Source organism: Cyprinodon variegatus, unplaced genomic scaffold, assembly GCF_000732505.1.
Source record: "Cyprinodon variegatus isolate N-32 unplaced genomic scaffold, C_variegatus-1.0 Scaffold180, whole genome shotgun sequence".
In the NCBI taxonomy this organism is placed as follows: Eukaryota; Metazoa; Chordata; class Actinopteri; order Cyprinodontiformes; family Cyprinodontidae; genus Cyprinodon; species Cyprinodon variegatus.
Window position 1 is genome coordinate 998,182 of NW_015150633.1, and position 19,390 is coordinate 1,017,571.

Below are 19,390 nucleotides of genomic sequence, written 5' to 3' on the forward strand. Positions count from 1 at the left end.
AGCTATTTCTACCCCTATCAAGTCTTTGCAGGTTTATTAGATCAACTAGAAGAAGACCCTTTCATCTGATGAAAAACTCTTCCATCATCTAAACCAGGCAAGATGCTCATCTTCTTTATACCTATATACATATATTACCTCATTTGATATATGGTCTAATTATATGACTAAAAAAAAGATCCAATTTTAGATCATTACATCTGGTTGGATCATTAGACTTTTGTATAACGCAGTAACAAAAACTGACATGTGTTCAATAATTAGAGCTTCAACTGTTGTCCCCCTGCGGCTGCGAGGAAGCTATTAACAGGCAGAAACAAAATTATAACAAATAATAAGAAAAAGAAATGGATCAGTAATTTACTTTAATCATATATCCTGTAATATATGCACTCAATAATAATAATAATAAAATAAAACAATATTCTATTCTCTTCAAACTAAGACAAACTAAACAAAAAAATAGGGCTACTGTTTAGAAAAATGACATAATGTATATAATACATATATATTCATTTTATAAATTTTTTGCCAATTAGCTTTTAGTTTGTTCAAAACTTGGACCAAGCTGGTTTTTGTTCTAAAAGTAAATTGGATTGGAATTGACTTAATCAAATAAAAAGTTCAAATTGCAAAGAAAAACTTAAAATAGTAATAAAGAAATAAACAGAAATTAGGTCCTGACTTAAAAGTGCCAATTTGTGGATTTGTTCAAAGGAAGTGAAATTCAAACAATTAACATCCATCAGGACTTTTTTGTAGCAGACTTGAAATATTTGAATACATTTCTTTTATTTCCAAAAAAAAAAAAAAGAACAAAATAAATAAAATTTGCTGTAATTTTAGTTTAGCTCTTATCTAATACTTTTATTGTGTTAAAGTACTGCTTGGTTTAAGGCAGCATTTTAACTGATAATGATTTGTTTTACTTTTAGGCTCCGATGATGTTGCTGCTGGTTCTGTTGTTGTCCAGTGCTCAGGACACTGTGGGAATACAGTCACCCAATGAAAAAGGTAAGAAAGAAGAGGGAGGACATATATATATATATATATATATATATATATATATATAGATTTAGATTGATTTTTTAGAGCTGTTCTTGTAATCAGTCTGTAACCTCCAGCAGAGAGAGACAAAGAACTTTGTATCATTAGCTTAAGCTTTCAGATTTAGGATTTACAAGAAGGAAATGTAGCAAAGATTAAAAGACAGAGGATAAACTATCAAAAAGCACCAGGTGTCTGTATTTAAAGGTTATTTTTTAGAATTAAAATAAAATAACTTTTGTTCTTTTTCAGTCTTCTCCCTGAGCCCAGATGCAGCTGGTGCTACTGCACTCATATCTAACCAATCCATCTCTACCACCCGCCGTCTTCTGCCTCCTGCTAAGTTCCCACAGAAGAACCCTGCCGACTTGAAGCTCTCCACTAGTGACACAGGCAGTCTGCAGTGGGAGAGTTGGCAGGGTTCCCTTCCTGAAGATGCCGTTTACATTTTTAACGACTATGCTACTCGTATTGACTACGTCTGCAAAGTTAAATGCAGATCTGGCTTTTACAACGACTACATGGGTCCTTACTGCCACTACCCTGATGATGGTCTAGAATATCGTTCCAGTAGGTTTCAAATCCTTGTGAACAAAAAAAATTTTGAGGACTTGGAGTGGAAGACCGATTCATATGGTTCTGTTCCGAGGAATTCAGTCGATACCTGTTTAAGTGAAAAAATCTATGTAGCAAAAAATAAGTACGGTCTGGGGATGGTGTATCAAAAGGATGAATGCTTTTATCTTCCCTGGGAGGGTTCTGAATATTGGTACAAGACAACATATGAGGTCCTGACCAGCATGAAGGGTAAAAGCACAGAGATTAAAAATGTTAAGTATGAAAAAGATCACGCTAAAATCTCCAAGGATTCTCCAAAAGTCCTCAAGAGCTCTGAAGTTACAAACAGGAACGATGAAACTTTGAAAAAAACAGTTACATTGAGTCAGACTACGACAGAACAGAATCAATGGGACACCAGCTCCTCCATTACACTTGGTGTAAAAACCAGCATTACAGTAGGTATTCCTTCAATTGTGCAGGGGAGCATTGAATTCAGTGTTGAGGAAACAAAAACAGTATCAAAAGGTGGTAGCCTGACAGAGGAGAACACCCACACCATCACTTTAGAGCTGAATGTGCCACCGAAACACATGTGCAGGGTTGTTATGTATGGTTATCGGTATAAAATGGACATCCCATTCACTGCCAGCCTCTATCGTACCTATGAAGATGGACAGACTAGATCACTTGACATCAATGGAATTTATCGAGGAGTCCAAACTGGTGAAGTTAAGGCTGAGGTGGAACCGTGTATACCTATAAATTAAGGGGCAAAAAGACATGAGATACATGTAATATTGAAAAATGGCTAAAGTGTAGTTTGCATAACTTTTCTGAGCTTTCAATATAGAGCTATTAGCATTGTAATTGTATTCGTAATGGCATCGAATATTTACTATCCAAACCTTTTGAAAAGAAAATCAGTTTTTTGTTTTAAATAAAAAAAATCTTATTATGTTTTTTTTTTTAAAAAAAGATACCCTAAAATAAAACTGTGAGGAAACACAGCTCTTCTTAAAATCTGCCAAAGAAAGAAAGGTGAACCCAACCAAATTATTTCCCAACAGCAACAAGCTGCACTGAACCCAAATGCCTAAATGATCCATGTTACAATAAATGTGATTGTTTATCTCTGATACACAATACATAATTTAAAAAAATAAAAATTTTTTTCTTTTGATTGAAATATACCAAAATTTTAGAACTGTCACTTTAAAACTAAGATATCGGATGTTAATAAGCATTGAGAACAGTGCAAGCACATGAAATGAGTGGGCCTCTGAAGGTGTCAAATATAGGGATCTAACCACACAATAACAAAGGAGAAATTTTTATATATTTTTGACTAAGAGCATTTTTATTTAATTTTACTAAAGATCCCCTGATTTAAAGCTGATCCAGATTCAGCCAGTTATCTGTTGTAATCATTGTTTTCATTGTACCTTTTTCGCACTATTCTATGCAAATAAAGCATCTTCTTTGGCATAAATCAAGCTTGTAAGCAAATGAAATAAAACAGCTGCAATGTGCTGGAACAAACATGGACTCCTCATTCTTTAATTGTGTTTTTTTGTGTTTCTTCTATGTCAAACCTTCTCTTATGCCAGTATATTAACCTTCACCTTCGATAATATGAAAACAAAACGTTAAATTTTAAAACACGCTGATAAGTTTTACTATTGGGTTTGTTACCAGTTTATCACACAATCCTTTATCAGGGAGTATTAGGCTGAATTCACATCATATTTGTTTAACAGGTATCAGGTCATTTAGAAGTCATCACAGCTAGTTAGTCAGAATTGTGATTTAGGAACTACTGTAATGAGATCCGTTTTTAAGAACAAAAACGACTTCTGTAGATTTACATTTTTTGCCGTGCAGGGCAACATCTCAGCCAATCACTTTTGGACTTAAGTGGACTATCATTAACATAAAGGCATAAAGTTGTTTATTATCATAAAAATATGTTCCTATGAACGATCTACAGAGCAAACTGCTTTATTATAATACAATATGTTCCTAGTATCCTATTTTTTGGCATGGCTGGTTCTAGACGGGCCCAAGCCTCTGTAGAACTGGCCCTAGCCGCTGCTATGGCACCTTTGCTGAAAACACACAGCAAAAATGTAGATTTAAGTAGGTCCATTTTCTTGAAGTGTATTTTTTCTTGACCTAAGGAGGTTGATAATCGTAGCATTCTGAACAGGGAACCAGTGTCAAACATGCTGAGTTTGGTCTTCTCTGGCAAAAACCAGTTGAGCTCCAGCGTAGCGAGCAGACCTCTTCATAAGTTTGTAATGCTTTGGTCAGAGACATTCCTGCCAGCGTTGCGTTCGAGGTCCATTTGTAGGGCTGTGGCATATCTCATCCTGTTCCTCCTAAGCCAAAGGAGCAGATACCAGACCTGCTGATGGGTGAAGGAGCTCAAACAGTAATAGTCTGTGTTATACATGAGGGGAAATACTTCTCTCCACATATAGGATACACAGTGAGGATGTAATATGTATTGAAAGATGTTTTCTATTCATGCATGTTTAATTATTCATTTCCTAAACAAACCGTGATTGTAATAATAATTTATAATAGTTGTTTTTATTACTGATTATTTAATATACAACCATCCTAGCTGCTTTGACATTAGGTTATGGTTACAGTAGACTCCTCTCTCTCTCTCTCTCTCTCTATCTCTCTTCCATTGGGATCTTGGTGGGACCAGTTTCTATCTCTGGTTATTATGGGCGAGAGGTGAGGTACACCCCTAAACAGGTCGGCAGTGTGTTGCAGGCCGTGGCTCTCAAGTCTCATAAATGTTTAGATGTTTTTCAGGATCAAAACAGTGGTGATGAGCTGAATAAGTATTTACTTTGTTAAAATCAGAACGCCTGCAACGTAAAACAAGATTCCAACAAAGTAAAAAAGAGTTAAAAAAACAAACCACTGGACTTTGTTTTCCAAGTTTGAAGACGTTGTACTTCCCATTCAAGAAGCTTTTTTAAATTCAAAATGTCCGGATTAGCGTTGAGTTCCAGGCTTTATAAAGTAGCCCAACAAAGCCTTGGTTTGGGTTTGAAAACATGCAAATTTAACCGAAATAACTGGTTCACCGCTTAGTAATGGGGAGCTGTTGAGGTCGTTGTTGGCCTGCAATACCCAATACTGGCCTATGCCTCTGAAAAGGGGAGTTGTTAGGGGCATTGTTGGCCTGGCTGACTAGGCGAGATGTTTTGGTCGCCTTCGGGGGGGTGGGGGTTGAGATGATAGCGAGAAGGAATCAACTCTATTGCTGCATTGTAGGATTTAAAGAGCTGAAACTTGAGTCCGCCTCCTCTGTTTAACGTTGGTTTTTTAACATAAATGGGTTCGTTTACACCCCTTTCAACCCACCCGTCTTCTTTGTCCAAAATTGGAACATTCCGGTCCTCAAACGAATGTCCTTTGTCCATAAGGTGTAGACAGCAGAGTCTTGTCCGGAGGAGGAAGCCCATCTGTGTTTAGCAATGCATTTTAAAACTTTCTTGGAATGAATATGACCTGGATGACTGAGAAACTTCACCAGCATAAGACAGGATACACGTCCCTGAGGGGATCAGAACTGGGTGCAAAGAGTTCTGAACTTCATAGATAATTCTAGTCACTAAAATGTTCAGAATCATGAGGAGAATCAGTATCTTTTATTCCTCTTTTCAGATGTGTTTATCTCACTTTTGAAAAGAGGAACTTTGATTCATTTCCTCACAGGAACATTTTGATCTTAAGTTTTTTTTAAATAAAAAAAGGAACTATTTATGTATAAGCTAACTAGTTTAAATCAACCAATATCTGAATTTGATATAAAACGTAGTTTAGCTTATTAGACCTAAGTATATCATATTTTTTTCATGTATGCATATCAATTCAGTTGACAGGAATTAATCTGAGGTCAGAACATGATGGGTTTAATTTATTTTGCTATTTCTTTGTGACATTGTCCTAAATTTTGCACTATAAAGTTGTATCAATGACATATTTAGCAGTTTTAAAATCATCCCTCAATCATTTTCTGAATTAGCAGCTTGTATATCTATTAAAGCAATTCAACAATCTAAGAGAGGCTTTGCAGATGCATAAGGAAGCTTCATATCTTCCCACACATGTTATCTGGTAGATAAGTGTTGTTCATAACATATCTCAGCTCAGGTTCTGTTTTTTAAGTTATGTTTTAAAAATGAAAAAAAAAAGCAAAGTTTAAATGAGAAACTGCCTTTTTACAAATATGTTAAATACCATGTGCTGCTAATTATTGATAATAGTTTGATACATATAGTTAAAAACCGGATTGCATTTATATCAACTTAAAAACATAAAGAACCCATAGCAATTCACACCTTGGTTTGCCTTTTTCACACTTAGGGCGAGGTCAGTGTGAGCTTGAGAGTGCACAGACACTGAGAAAAAAGGCAGCAATATATATACATCTATCTATCTATCTATATATATATATATATGTATATTATCTAAATGTATTTTACTCTTTTTTTCATCAGTGTAAAATATGTTTTCACTCACACTTATAAGCCTGGTTTCATTATTTTCTTTATTATCTTAAAGTAAAATTCTTGAAGTGTATGAGAGTACAACAGCACATTTGAGAGAATAGTGGATCACATGGGGCCTCATATTATACCTGCAGTTCTCTTCTATTTAGAGTGCTACAGCTACAGTTCAACCCCTCCATCACTGAGTCCATCTTCACCTCCTCCATCACCATCTGATACGCTGGTGCCACCACCAAGGACAAGCGTAGACTGCAGCGTGTCATCCAGTCTGCAGAGAAGGTGATTGGCTGCAATCTTTGATGTCTGCAGGATCTGTACGCCTCCAAGACTCTAAGGTGTGCAGGGAAGAGCCACAAACTATTTCCGCCACTTACTTCTGGCAGGAGGCAGCGTTCTATGAGGACCAAGACCTCACGCCACGAGAGCGGTTTCTTCCCATTCACTACAAGCCTTATCAACAAGGCCCAGAGCCCCCCGTAACACTGACACTGCCTCTCTACCTCCCCCGTTCCAGACCTCCTGCATTACATTAACACACAGCCCACTGTTCATATAGTATATAGCTATATTCTATATATTGTATATTGTTTTACATTGCATATAAATATAGATTCTGTATTCTGTATATCATGAAGGGGAAATTATAAAAAGTGGGATGAGGCCGGATCACTTATCTTTATATATTCTCTGGATTGCTGATAACCCGAAAAAAGCGAAGTCACCTGTCGCCATTTTGGTACTCCCTACTCTCACAGAGTCATGCCATAGAATTGCCTTCATGCCTATAGAAGACGTTTCACAGGTAATTTTACAATCAGTGGGTGTATTAACCAAGAAAATCCATATATACGCTGATGTATCCTATAGTATAGTACAGTATGTAGCGTAACATACTTGCATTGTACTATATACACTCTTTTTATATTGTCTGTTGTATTTGTATCTTTAGAGGAATCCTGCTTTACCTCTGCCCTTTGAACTCTCTATAAGCTAATGGAACCAGAATTTCCCTGAAGGAGTAATCCCAAGGGATAATTAAATTGAAGTCTGATCCTAAGTCTAACATTAGTCTAGCTATCTGCGACCGACTCAAATACATTGACTGAGATAGCCATTGATATTGTGTCTAACATTAGAAAATAGAAAATACAGTGAGTAGAAAATAACTCCATGTTGTAATGTCAATTTAGTAATTTTCTTAAATGCGTGACACTGTCGTTTTTACAGTGTTTGGCATATTTCTCATTTTAAAAAATTCATGTGCTGAAATATATTGCATGTTATATTGACAAAAAAAAAAAAAAAAAATATATATATATATATATATATATATATATATATATATATATATATATATATATATATATATATAGCCTGTTATTTTATCAATTGATGTGATTTTGCTGGTGTAGAAAATAAAGCTCAATAATTTCAATAATTTAGCTCTATTGTGAATCTATGTTGGATTTAAAAGGTTAATAAACAGATACAGCAATTTGCAAATAGAAAAATACTATAGCATCAACAGTAATGTACTTGTAATTTAGTCTTGATCTGAAAACTTGTAATTATATATAATTATTATAACTATGTGATGAATACATGTATATTACCGGTGCAATATCAATTTAGGGTTTTGGCACATCTGTATTATTGTACTCAATTAACACATTAATTTTACTGTGATGGATTTGTATAATATGTTATATTACATAATTTATAGACTTCGAACTAACTTTGAAATGCAATGTGCCTATTTTCTTATTATGGATCACAGTAATCTACTCATGCAATGAAAACATAATTGTGTGTCAAAGTGGTGAATTTATCTTTTTTATTTTAAATGTCTTACGCTATGGAAAAGGATTAGGGCCACTGAAAAAAAGTTAACTGATTTTGAAATTTTATTTCAGTTTAATATGGGAAAAAAGTCAGAATTCTGACTTCCAATATTAAACTGAAATAAATTTTAAAAATTAGTTAACTTTTTTTAATATTTTCAGTTGCCCTAATCCTCTTTCATATTAAGACCCTCTGAAAATGAGAAAATCTTTTTGTTTGATGCTTTTGGCGCACCTTTTGTTTAAATTCCTATCTGTCTAACTGGGGAGTACCAACATGGCGGCAGGTGACTTCACTCCTTCCTGTACAACCAACGGGCTATCAGCAATCCAGGGAATAAATAGAAATCAGTGGGCCATACTCTGCCAACAAGTAGGGCCAAACATGGGCCAAAGGGCAGACGATCAATTTCCAAGGACAAATAACGCAACTGCGCCTCTTGGTGGCCACTTGCTGCTTCTGACGATGTTCCAGTTCAAATGCTTGGGCGTTAGTAGGAAAATGCAGATCCCAGTAGTGTGGTGCGCAGATATCCTTTTCTAGTAGTTATTCTGGTAGTTATTTTACTCTAGTTTATAACTACATGTGAAAAATGCAGTTTAAGTTATTTCCTCTAATCCTAATAAAAAAAATGAGGGATTGAATTTTGCAAGTTTAAACTTATTTTCATATTTAACCATTTAAATGGTTAAATCTAACCATTTCACAGTTATACCATTTGACTTACAAATGACACAAAGACTGAATATCGTACACATATACAAACACGCACAGGCACATAGTGAGCCTCAAGCCTCAAAGCAGTCACCAATATTTCCTGTAGTACTTGAATGCAGCAACCCTGATAGTTTGCAGCAGCGATTTGAAGCAGTGCTCCAGTCATTTCGGTTTAAACTATAATAATTATCATAGTCAGGTATTGAACGGCATAATGCCCGTCGATCTGAGCCAGTGGACTGGACCTCTGGCCTTGCAGGAAGTGGAGGAAAAGCCTGCGAAGCCTTTGACTGTTAAATACGAGGGTCTGGAGATCGACGAGCTGGGCAAAGTGCTAACTCCCACTCAGGTTAGTGAGCTAAGCTAAGCTAACAGCCTGAACAGCTGGACCACATAAACAATAAAACGACACCAGGTTCTGTTGAGAATTGACCTTTAAATAAGATATTTTTGCATCTGAGTGCCTTCATTGTTTGGCAACAATACATTGAGTTATATAATGCATTCGCCATGTGTGCAGATGGAAGAGACGCCCAATAGCGCCCCCTAGTGGATGTCACAGTAACTTCCAGAAGTGTTTACTTTAAAACGAAACAGAAATAGAATACAAAAATGATGCATACAATACAAAACAATAATAAAAAAAAAAAAACTGGTGTAAAGATATATTTTAAATGAAATGTAATAGGTTGTGCAATAAACTATTTTAATATTTGTAATTAAAATGGTAATGCTTAACATTGTCACTAATCTTAGGTGCAGAGTCGGCCTACCTGCATAGAGTGGGAAGGATGTGACCCCAGTAAACTCTACACTTTGGCCCTGACTGACCCTGATGCTCCAAGCAGGAAAGATCCCAAATTTAGGTGAGATTGAATGGATTTTGGGCCAGTTCCCAACGTCCTGCTTGTTGGACCCCCATCCAGTTATCCATCATTTATGATCAGAATTTTCTCAATAAATTAAACTACTTTCACTTTTATTTTTTTGCTGAAGAGAGTGGCACCACTTCCTAGTGGTCAACATGAAGGGGAATGATGTGTCGTCTGGCTGTGTGATGTCAGACTACGTCGGCTCAGGTCCTCCCAAAGGCACAGGTAAGATGGCAATCTTTAAAAAAAAAAAAATCACTTGAGTCAAAAAAAAAGGGACTTTTGTTTCACAATAGTAAACGATCTGAGAAGCTATTTAGTTCAAAAACACTCAGGAAAACAGATCCACAGCAAAATTAGTTGAGTAGTTTGTCAGGTTATACAAATAATTGGGAAGTGGGCAGAAAAGGATACATCATTATTTTCCTTAAACATCGATTTTCAAGTTTAGCCTCAGATTCTTAATTGGATCTGAACTTTAACTGGACCACTCTGACCAGAATCATTGTCCTACTTGAAGGTGAACCTCTGCTCCAGTATCAACTTGTTGTTTTTTTTTAGCATTTACTGTTTTCCTTCAGGTTTAACCGGAATTCAGATATTATATCTACCTATCAATCCAAATAACACTGCGAAAAGCGATTTTTCAAGAAAAGTATATTTTTTTTTGTCTAAAAAGAAGATATAATCAAAAGTAGTATGTTTGGAAAGTTATGTAAATTGGAGGAATATACACCCAACCATTTATTTCAACTCATTTTGAGCTTTAGCAGTTAAAGGGTGTAAATAATCGTTCCTCTGGTAAATAGTAAGGCCAAAGAGACCTGTATTTGATGATTTTTAAAAAGTATATCCGGGACAATTGTTAAAAAAAAAAAAAGATTTGATACATATAAATAAATATATATAAATATTTTGCATTATTATGGCGCCGTTTTCTGCAGGTTGATGCCAGGAACTTTTTTTGGTTATCAGTGTGACTTTCTCTTGTCACTCGTCTATTCTGGCCAGAGTTGTGTCGTTTATGGCCAATAGCCGTCTTTGAGGCAGAGCGGTTTCATTTTGATACGTTTAAACGTCTGCATGTTTGATGATCTAACACATTATGTTTGTTTTTATTTTTCTAACAGCTTAATGATGTTTCATGTCATGTTGACTCCAGATTGAGCAGTCTTGTATTTCCTCCCTCAGGTCTGCACAGGTATGTGTGGTTGGTGTACGAGCAACCGGGTAGCCTTTCCTGCTCAGAGGCCGTTCTCACCAACCGTTCTGGAGACGGACGCGGCAAGTTCCAGATCCAGACTTTCAGAAAGAAGTACAACCTGGGAGCCCCGGTGGCCGGTTCCTGCTACCAGGCTGAGTGGGACGATTATGTGCCCAAACTGTATGAGCAGCTGGCTGGAAAATAAGATGCCAAGAACTTGAATCTGCCGTTTCAGCAGCAGAAAAGAAAAAAGTTGGGCTTCTGCAGTGGAAATGTTTCGTTCACAGGTTTGTGCCACTAGAAGATATTTCATGTTAACCTAACACCTCATGTGAAACCACCAGTTCCACCCTGCAATAAACCTTTGAAACACCACTGCTGTCTTGCTTTTCTAAATGATTTTTTGTGTCCAATTAAGTTTTATTTCAAAAGAATGTTCACATCAGCCGATATCACTCTTTGTTAAAGGATGCGGATAAACTGAACATTTCATTTTTACACAAACATGTCTTGATGTGTTGAACATTGATAGCATGTTTTGTATTACTTGCCAAGCAACTTCAAAATCCAACATGACCGGTGTGCATTTAAAGAAACTTCTGGCAGCACTCAATTTACAAATACATCTGCTAATTTTCAGATGATATGAAAGTACTGTTAAATTAGCTAAATTGTAGCTAGCTTGGTTGCTAAAGCTAACACATATTGACTTGAACCAACAGTAAAGATTAGCTGAATTTATTTCTATTCACAGATTATCTTAGCCTAGTAAACTAGCACCACCCGCCAGCGGGCAAAATCATTTTTGCCTGCGAGTTTGAAAAAAATGTTAAACAATTACACATTTAATCTCACATTTAGTCTGGTTTATCAGGCTAAGATGAACTGATTTCAGAGGTAAAAAGCAACAGGAGTAACGTTCTTGGAGCATCATGTGCTCCAGTTCCCATTCTTAGGCAGTTTCCTCTCTGCGCATCTACTTTTAGTACCGTAGGCTGTTCATTTGGTGAGGTTATGTTTAAAAAAACTAAGGCCTTAAATAAAAAATAAACACCACTAAAGGCAATATTTATTATTTAATTTTATAGTATTTGCAAATGTCAGTTCTATTCAAACTTAACTAGAAGTTTTCTGCATTCTGCTTTAGTTTGTACTAAAAGCTTTAAAATAAAGTTTCCTCTGATTAACATTTGAGACGTCTGATTAAGAACCACAAAACGACTCTTTTTGATTGTTGGAGGTTGGGAGCATCTTTGTAATTACATTATTATTCTCTCTAAACAGATCAAAGCCCATCATGTACCACAGTCTGACAACCATGGCTTTGAAATGTATTTTAAACATATAAGGTAAATTACATGACGATAAATGTTAAGTTTTAAATGAGTTAAGACCATAGTGTAACTTTATAGCATGAGAGCTATGGTTTTTGGATCTTATTGAATCATTTCAGAATTATTAAATGGAAAGGAGGATAACAAATCTAAGCAATTCGCTGATTAATTATGTAGTTTAGGTTTCATTCATTATTGATTTGATATTTTTTATAATGAGTTCTTAACAAAACTACACTTTAAACATGATCAAAATATTTCTGAAATATTCCACTGTCATGGCAACTTTTAATATGTCTTAAAATATTCAGAATAAAACTGGACCCCACTGTTGAGAATGATGGAAGGTCACGCTTCTTTACTTTGTGTGATGAGCACTTTATTTACAAATATAATTAAAAGCTCTGACAGATTCATGCTTTCTTTAAACCTGGAAAAAAAAAAATAAAGTGCATGCATTAATAAAGCCTCATACTGTTCTGGTTTATAAGACGATACACAGCTTGAGAGTTGTGTAAAGCAAAAAGTTGGGAAAAAAAGAAAAATCCATCAACAAATGACAGGACTTCAAATACCACCGGTAAAGAAGGGGGGTCAGAAGATCAAAAGAAAAAGCGCTTTTAAAAATTATTTTTGGATTTGTGTGACGGTTAAAATACAATATGAAAATAAGTAAAAGCTCTCCATAAATCCTTCTATACACAAAGTTCAAGAGCGCCCCCTGCCCTCCCATTGAAGCCCTTTGTACTAGCTGGGAGGATACAGGTTTGAGTGGGTTTCCACTGTATTTCACATTTGCTGCCAGTGCAGTAAAATTACTAGGAAAAGCACGGCAAGTACCATGATCCAGTCTGCCTTCAGGGTCCAAACTCACCTGAAGGAAAAACATGTGTGATCTGTTCACTTAAACTGTGATAATCATCTCTCAAAGTATCAAATTACGCAAAATTTGTCCTAAAAATGTCCTGATGAATTATTACCAAAAAGTGTTCAGATAAGCAGCAAAGACGACGAGCTGCGGAAGGATCAGTCGTTTCATTTATCGCTTTAAGAGATTTGTTTTTTTTGCACAGCTTTAGAAAAAAAATCTGCATATCTGCGTTTGTGGAGCCAGTTAGCTCATAGTACTACCCTCATTTCTCTCCCTCCTTCTCTTGACTCGCACTAAAAGTGTCATCATTGCACGAGGAACAAGAAACACTGATTATGTTGTCATTATCAATACAAAAACGTGACGACTACAAGAATTTATCTAGCTTTTTATGTCATCCTGTGACACCACAAGAGGCAAAGAAGGGGGGAGGAAGTTCAGGTGGGTTTTAGGTGTCTAAAAACTGCTGCTGACTCCATTTGACCGGCCATGAAAACACACTGGCTCTCTGAATCTAGAGCTTTTCATAATACGTCTGTGTGTTTGGATGAGGGTGCCAGAAGCACAAAAAACCCCTGCAATACGAGGCCAGGTCAAGTAAAAGGAGATGGCGGACAATCTGAGGCAGAAGGACGTCGAGGGGTTTAAAGACGGCACATGACAACAACCATCCCCCATGACTCCTCATCTGTAGTCATCCTTGGGAAAGTCCAAGGTACCCAGGTTGCTAAAACCCAGCCGCATGCTTTCCATGTCGAAGCTGTCCACCTCCCGCTCCTGGCGATCCAGCAGGTGCTTAATCCGATCGGTTCGCTCCTTCTGAAGGGAACCCAGCTCCTCTTCAATCTGGAGGACGTACAGAGGAAGAAATCAGATTTGGCATTTAACGAACAACACTTTTAACCATGATTATCTGAAAGATTTGTTTTCTTTGTTCATGTTTATTAGCCTCAACCATCACAAAGCTGAAAAGGATGATAGGGAATCAAATAAAGTAAGAGAAAATCAAATTTCCAAGTATTTTATAGCTATTTTGTGTTATAGGCCATCATAAAGTAAAGCATAAACGTGAAGCAAAACAAACAGTGCAAAAATCAGAAAATCTAAAAGGTGAAAATATTGTATTCAGCCTCCAAAGCTTTATAAAACCTCCTTTTCATTGCAGTTACAGCTGCCAGTATTTTATGGTGTATCTTTACCAACTTTGCAGTTAGAAAGCAAGTTAAGCTCAAGCTGACTTAGATTATATGGAGAAGGACTATAACATCAATCTTCAGGTCTTTCTAAGGACTCTGAATAAGATGTAGATCTTGCTCTCTGGGCCATTGGAGCACATGTATTTACTTTAATTTGAAACCATTAATTTGTAATGCTGGGAGATAAACTGTATAAACTGCTCTGCGGCCTCCAATAGGATTTTTGGTCCTGCAAGTGTGTATCCATTCTATAAAATGTGACCACAAAGAGAAAAATCCCCACAGCATGATGCAGCCAGCACCGTGCTCCACCATGGGGAAAGAGTGTATGCAGAGAATGTGCACTGTTAAGGGCAGATTATACTGCATCTGCACACATCACACGTCACTTGCGTCTGGTCGTGAACCAGTTTTGCTGGTATGCTTCCGTACCATTGGTCTGGAATTTCTAAGGACGCACAGCAGTTTCCCACCAAAGCGCAAGGGGGAGCCTATTCGAGAACTCGAGAGAACTACAGCGGATGGTCACGAGAACTTCTGCGGCGGGAGTGTTTATCTTACAAGACAATAATGGCGCATCTGCAAGATATCACGGTCACGGAGATGGATCTAGATTTGCTAGACATCGAACAGCTTCTGTTAATGGAGTTGGACAAAAGACAAAGGAGGACGCATAAGTTGTCCATTGTAGTTGTTCCTGGGTCTTTAAAAATGGTGTGCCCCGGCACCGAATTGAGAAGGACGACCACACAAACAGCCGTAAAGCCATACCATGGACCAATCACAGCTGCTTTTTGTCTACGCACTTCTGCTTGAGGTCTGCACGGGTTTGCAACCGTCCAATGCGTAGTCAGGATTTTTTTGAGGGGCACAGCAAAAGATTTGACAGTTGCAGAGGCCATGCGTCAGAAGCATAAATTGGCCTTTAGTTTCCTCCCATATCACTTTGAAAGTCTCCTGTCTCCTCTGGAGTTATTTGTTTGCATTCATTTCATTTAGTAATGTCAGCTAAAAAGAGGCTGAAAAAAATGTGATTGTCACCATTTTAAAAATGCATCTTTTCATGTATCAATCCCCTCCACTTTTTATAGGTGTTAGTCTTTGACAATAGGTCTCAATAATCACTTACTTCCGTGGTTGTAATGTTAAGCTCAGGAAGTGAGGATATTTGGCAGTGGATTGCAGATCTTTTAAGAAGTTTTAATCACTGTTTTTTGTGTTTGCAGGAACCCAAACATGCTGCAGTGCTCACTGCAGCCCTGCAGAACACAGTGCTGAAACCTAACATCAATAAAATGAATAGAAATGTGACATTTATTACAGAAACATTAGGTTGATTACACTACAGAGCAGTTGTTTTATACCTGCTGCATAACATTCACCTGGAATAACAATAAGACTTTGCTCTTAAGTTCTCCAAATGCAGTGGAGGAGCTTTCATTCAAACACACTCATTTCCTGCACACACACGTCCACAGGTGCAGAAAAACAGACTGCCTGGTGCAATACGGCAACTTGGTGAGCGACTGAGCATGCACAGAAAACTCCAGACTCTGACCATGAACCGAACCCGAGCACAATAGCGCTGAAAAAACCATGACATCATCTTCCTGACAGTTTGCAAGTCTGGCTGCTGCCAGCAGATGGCAACAACTAACCACAGGTGGCACAGACTAAACTGGACCCAACAGAACTGGATGAGGGCGGCATTGTAAAAGGTTCCTTTCTTTGTTGTCGGAGTGCTGTCTACAAGACTGCTGCCATGACGTAGGTCGGTTTGGAAGAACGGCTACGCTGGTGTTTTATCTCATGTCATGGATTTAGATGACAGTCACATTAAAGATGGATGATGTCTCTATTAGGATCTCATTATAACTGCTTATTACTGATAAAAAGCCTTATCTGAGCAAACCTACAGCAGCACAGCAGCTGCACTTTTAATGAAGGTGAGGTGTGGAGTGTCCTAAGGTGCATCTGAGGTTTATGCGCCATAAAACAAATGAAATGAGCAGCAATTTAAAAGAAAGTTACAAAATGACACCATAGTGATGACTTAAAATCACACAGAGGTTTTACGGCTGTGGGAGAAAATGATTGTCTGCACCCAGCAGGAAGTCATGCCACTGTCATCGCCACCTGCAGTGAAGAAAAGCCATCTGTGTGAACGTCTCTGCAAACATGCCAATATCTTTCTGGGTCACATTTATAAGTTCACGCTAGCTGCTGATGAAAATGTGTAACTGAATGTTCATACTTGTGCAATAAAGGATTGGTTTGTATCCATTAAACTTCTTTTTTTTTTTTTTTTTACATTCATCTCCAAAATAAAAAATCCATATGGCTTCCTGACGTTATGCGACAGCCCAATTCAATCAAACCAGGAAGTAGTGAGTTGCTGTAGAGTTTTAAAAAATGTTTTACAGATCAAAATCTAAAAAGTGTGGCATGAATATGGTTATCCATCTGCAGCCTTTAAAAGGCTTTCTCCAGTCGACAGATCAGCTTAGCTGCTGCAACAGAACCATCCAACCGGAGTGCGGTGTGGTTACCACTACAAACTGATGCCGTTTCACTGACGTGCATTTAGCATCCTGCCTCATCAGACCACAGTCCCTTCTGTTACAGCTAGCTGTAAGGCCCCTCCCTACCCCAATGCTTTTAATGATGTCCTTCTTACGGCCGCTCTTCCATTTAAACAGTTCAAATCACACACAGTTCTCACACTCCACTCAGTATACTAACTAGGTGATGTTGGAGCTCCATGGTTCCACTGCTTAACAGGCATGCACCCCTTATTAGAATTGGTGTTGTGAAAAAAATACTGAAACACATGCACTGCTGTGTTTTGTGCTGGTCTTTTTTAAGCTGTTTAAAATGTTAAAATTTCCAGGAGTATAGCCGAAATGTATAAGTGCCAATTTTAAAAAATATAAATCAACTATCAATCCACTAGTAAGAATAGGGCTCTCTCGATCCGATATTGATATCAGAAATCAATCCAATATCAGCCAAAATCAAAACAAAAAAAAGAGAGAATATTGGAGTAGACCAGGCTGCCTCTAAAATCTACGATATTAGAAAGCTCAGCTTTTGTATTCAGTACATATAACTCTTTGGTGAATAAAAAAAAAAAAATGGGTGAGTTGTCCTCATACCTGATGTTGTTAACTATTATTCTCTGTTTGAGAGACATCAGCTGATCAAGCCGTCTCCAATATTCCACACAATAAAATAATTAACTACAATATGTATAACTAATACTAATATTGTATTGGGTCAATATTGAGATCAGTCAATACTCAAAGCTGCAATATCTGCATCATAAATAAAAAAAAGTTTGCATGGGGACACCCTTGATTAAGAAGTCAAGTTTACCTATAAAGGAACTGCAGCGCTAAGGTTGTCTTGTAAATTAAGGTGGAACAACCATGATCTGTATTTGATCTGTTCTCCTATATATGCATGGATTCTCTCTGGTTACTCCTGCTAAAATGTTAAGTATTTTGCAAATGAAGTCTGTCAAATCACAGCAAATTTTCATTACTCTTTATGGGCTCCCTGATGACAACATAAGGTTATCCAGAAAAGCAGCAATAAGCAGAAATAAATGCCACTAAATGTTGAAATGTCTCACATTGAAGGAGGTCTAAAACTAAGGCAGTGTTCCCTGCAGCACACCTTTTGTTCCAAGTGAGCCCGGCGCAGAGAGACCTTCTGCTCAAGCTTCTGCTGTTCGCGCTCGTGCTGTGCTTCAGTCTGCATCTTGATCTTGCTCTGGTAGGCATTGAGCAGCTCCATCTCCTGCTGCAGCTGCTGCCTCAGGGCCTGGCACTCCGCTTCCTGGGCTTCGTCCAGACGCAGCTGACACAGCCGACCGTGGACGGCAAGAAGAGAGGAGGACAAAGGGACAAAAAAATGCGGATAGAGGGGTGAAAGGGGTAGAGAGGGAGCGGGGCCAGGGATGAAAGAGGGGGGACAGGGAAAGTGAGGACAGAAAGTGGAAGATAAGTTGAAGAAAATAAACGAGCTGATACAGAATCTGTCGAGCCTTAATCTTAATTTTTTATTTTTTAGACATAAAAGCTTTTAAAATCCTCTCTACTTACCGCCTGTGAGGCCATCATCTCATTGATGCTCTGCTCATACTGCTCAGCCAGGATGGCCAGCTTGCGTGTCTGCTCATCCTTTAGGGCCTTCAGCACCGTCTTATGCTCAGCCTTGGGCGTAACTTCCATCTGGTGGTGGCGCAGGGCTTTGTACTGCTTGGTCTGCACCTTACATGTGTCTTGGAACTGCTTCTTGATCTGAAGCTCCAACACCTGATGGATAGTTTGGTGTCAGAAGAACAAAGGACATTGATTAAGGAATAAAAGCAAAATAATGGTATTTAGGTTTATCTGTTCTGAACTAAAATTTAAGGATCTGTTTCCAGTTTTGAGGGAACACATTTTAAAAGTTGTTGCATCGTCTGCCCATTTTAATTAATTACATTTAAGTTGCATCACTGCCTATTCAAAAGTGAACGTGGAAAAAAAGGATGTTGCCTGCAGCTTGCGCCATCTAGGAGCTGAAATCAAGCTACCTGAAAGCCCCATTTTCCAGCACATCGGTGACTGAACAGAAACGCGTCGCCTTTGAGGACTCACTTTGAGGTTCTTGGGCTGCTGCCGGAGCTCCAGCACATGTTTGCGGTGGAGTTCTCGCTCTCGTCTGTTGTTGTACTCAATCTGGTTCTCCAGCTCCGTCTGGTGCTGCAGGCGGATCAGGTCCATCCTCAGCTTCTGCAGCGTCTTCAGCTGCCTCTGCTCCAGCTCCTGGGTGGACTCATCTTGGCGAATCAGCATAGCGTGCTCCATCTCCTTCTGGGTCTTTTTCTTGTTTAACTCCTAGTTTGAAAAAATAAAAACAACTGATGACTCTTCATTTCATAATTATTCATTAAGTCACAAAAGCTGTGGACTGGACAGGTCTGGTGTCGCTGAGGTTCTGAAACCAGTTTTATGAACTTTTCAGTTAATAAATAAATAAAATAATACATGTGGAAGCACCTTTTCAAATGCTTTTTTTTTTTTTTAAGCAAAATGAGCTACGGAATATAAAAGTTAAAGTCCGGCTGCTGTACTTTCCTTAAATAAACCACTTAAAAACAGTTAGCATTCCACTCTAGAACCTGCCCTATTTACCTCAACATCATTGTGAGTTTTTTTTTTT

The 19,390-nt window shown here is 37.8% G+C and overlaps 3 protein-coding genes across 3 annotated transcripts in view; 2 read left to right on the forward strand and 1 right to left on the reverse strand.

The window, feature by feature from the left end:
* On the forward strand, nt 1-3,157 carry LOC107087312 (natterin-3-like). Its single transcript, XM_015378834.1, has 3 exons — nt 1-97; nt 936-1,014; nt 1,300-3,157. The coding sequence occupies exons 2-3, from the start codon at nt 942-944 to the stop codon at nt 2,373-2,375; spliced, it is 1,149 nt and encodes a 382-aa protein (XP_015234320.1). The 5' UTR covers nt 1-97; nt 936-941; the 3' UTR covers nt 2,376-3,157.
* Nucleotides 3,158-8,799: 5,642 nt separating this feature from the next.
* Nucleotides 8,800-11,030, forward strand: pebp1 (phosphatidylethanolamine binding protein 1). The gene is made up of 4 exons (XM_015378840.1): nt 8,800-9,051; nt 9,459-9,568; nt 9,699-9,799; nt 10,766-11,030. Exons 1-4 carry the CDS (start codon nt 8,917-8,919, stop codon nt 10,981-10,983), a joined length of 564 nt encoding a protein of 187 aa, XP_015234326.1. The 5' UTR covers nt 8,800-8,916; the 3' UTR covers nt 10,984-11,030.
* Nucleotides 11,031-12,475: 1,445 nt separating this feature from the next.
* Nucleotides 12,476-19,390, reverse strand: part of taok3 (TAO kinase 3) — a 69,102-nt gene continuing 62,187 nt past the window's right edge. Inside the window, exons 18-21 of the mRNA XM_015378866.1 lie at nt 18,826-19,065; nt 18,286-18,498; nt 17,858-18,040; nt 12,476-13,829 (exon numbers count right to left, since the gene is read on the reverse strand). Of these exons, the coding sequence (XP_015234352.1) occupies nt 13,668-13,829; nt 17,858-18,040; nt 18,286-18,498; nt 18,826-19,065 (798 nt within the window). The 3' untranslated portion in view covers nt 12,476-13,667. The remainder of the gene's footprint in view (nt 13,830-17,857; nt 18,041-18,285; nt 18,499-18,825; nt 19,066-19,390) is intronic.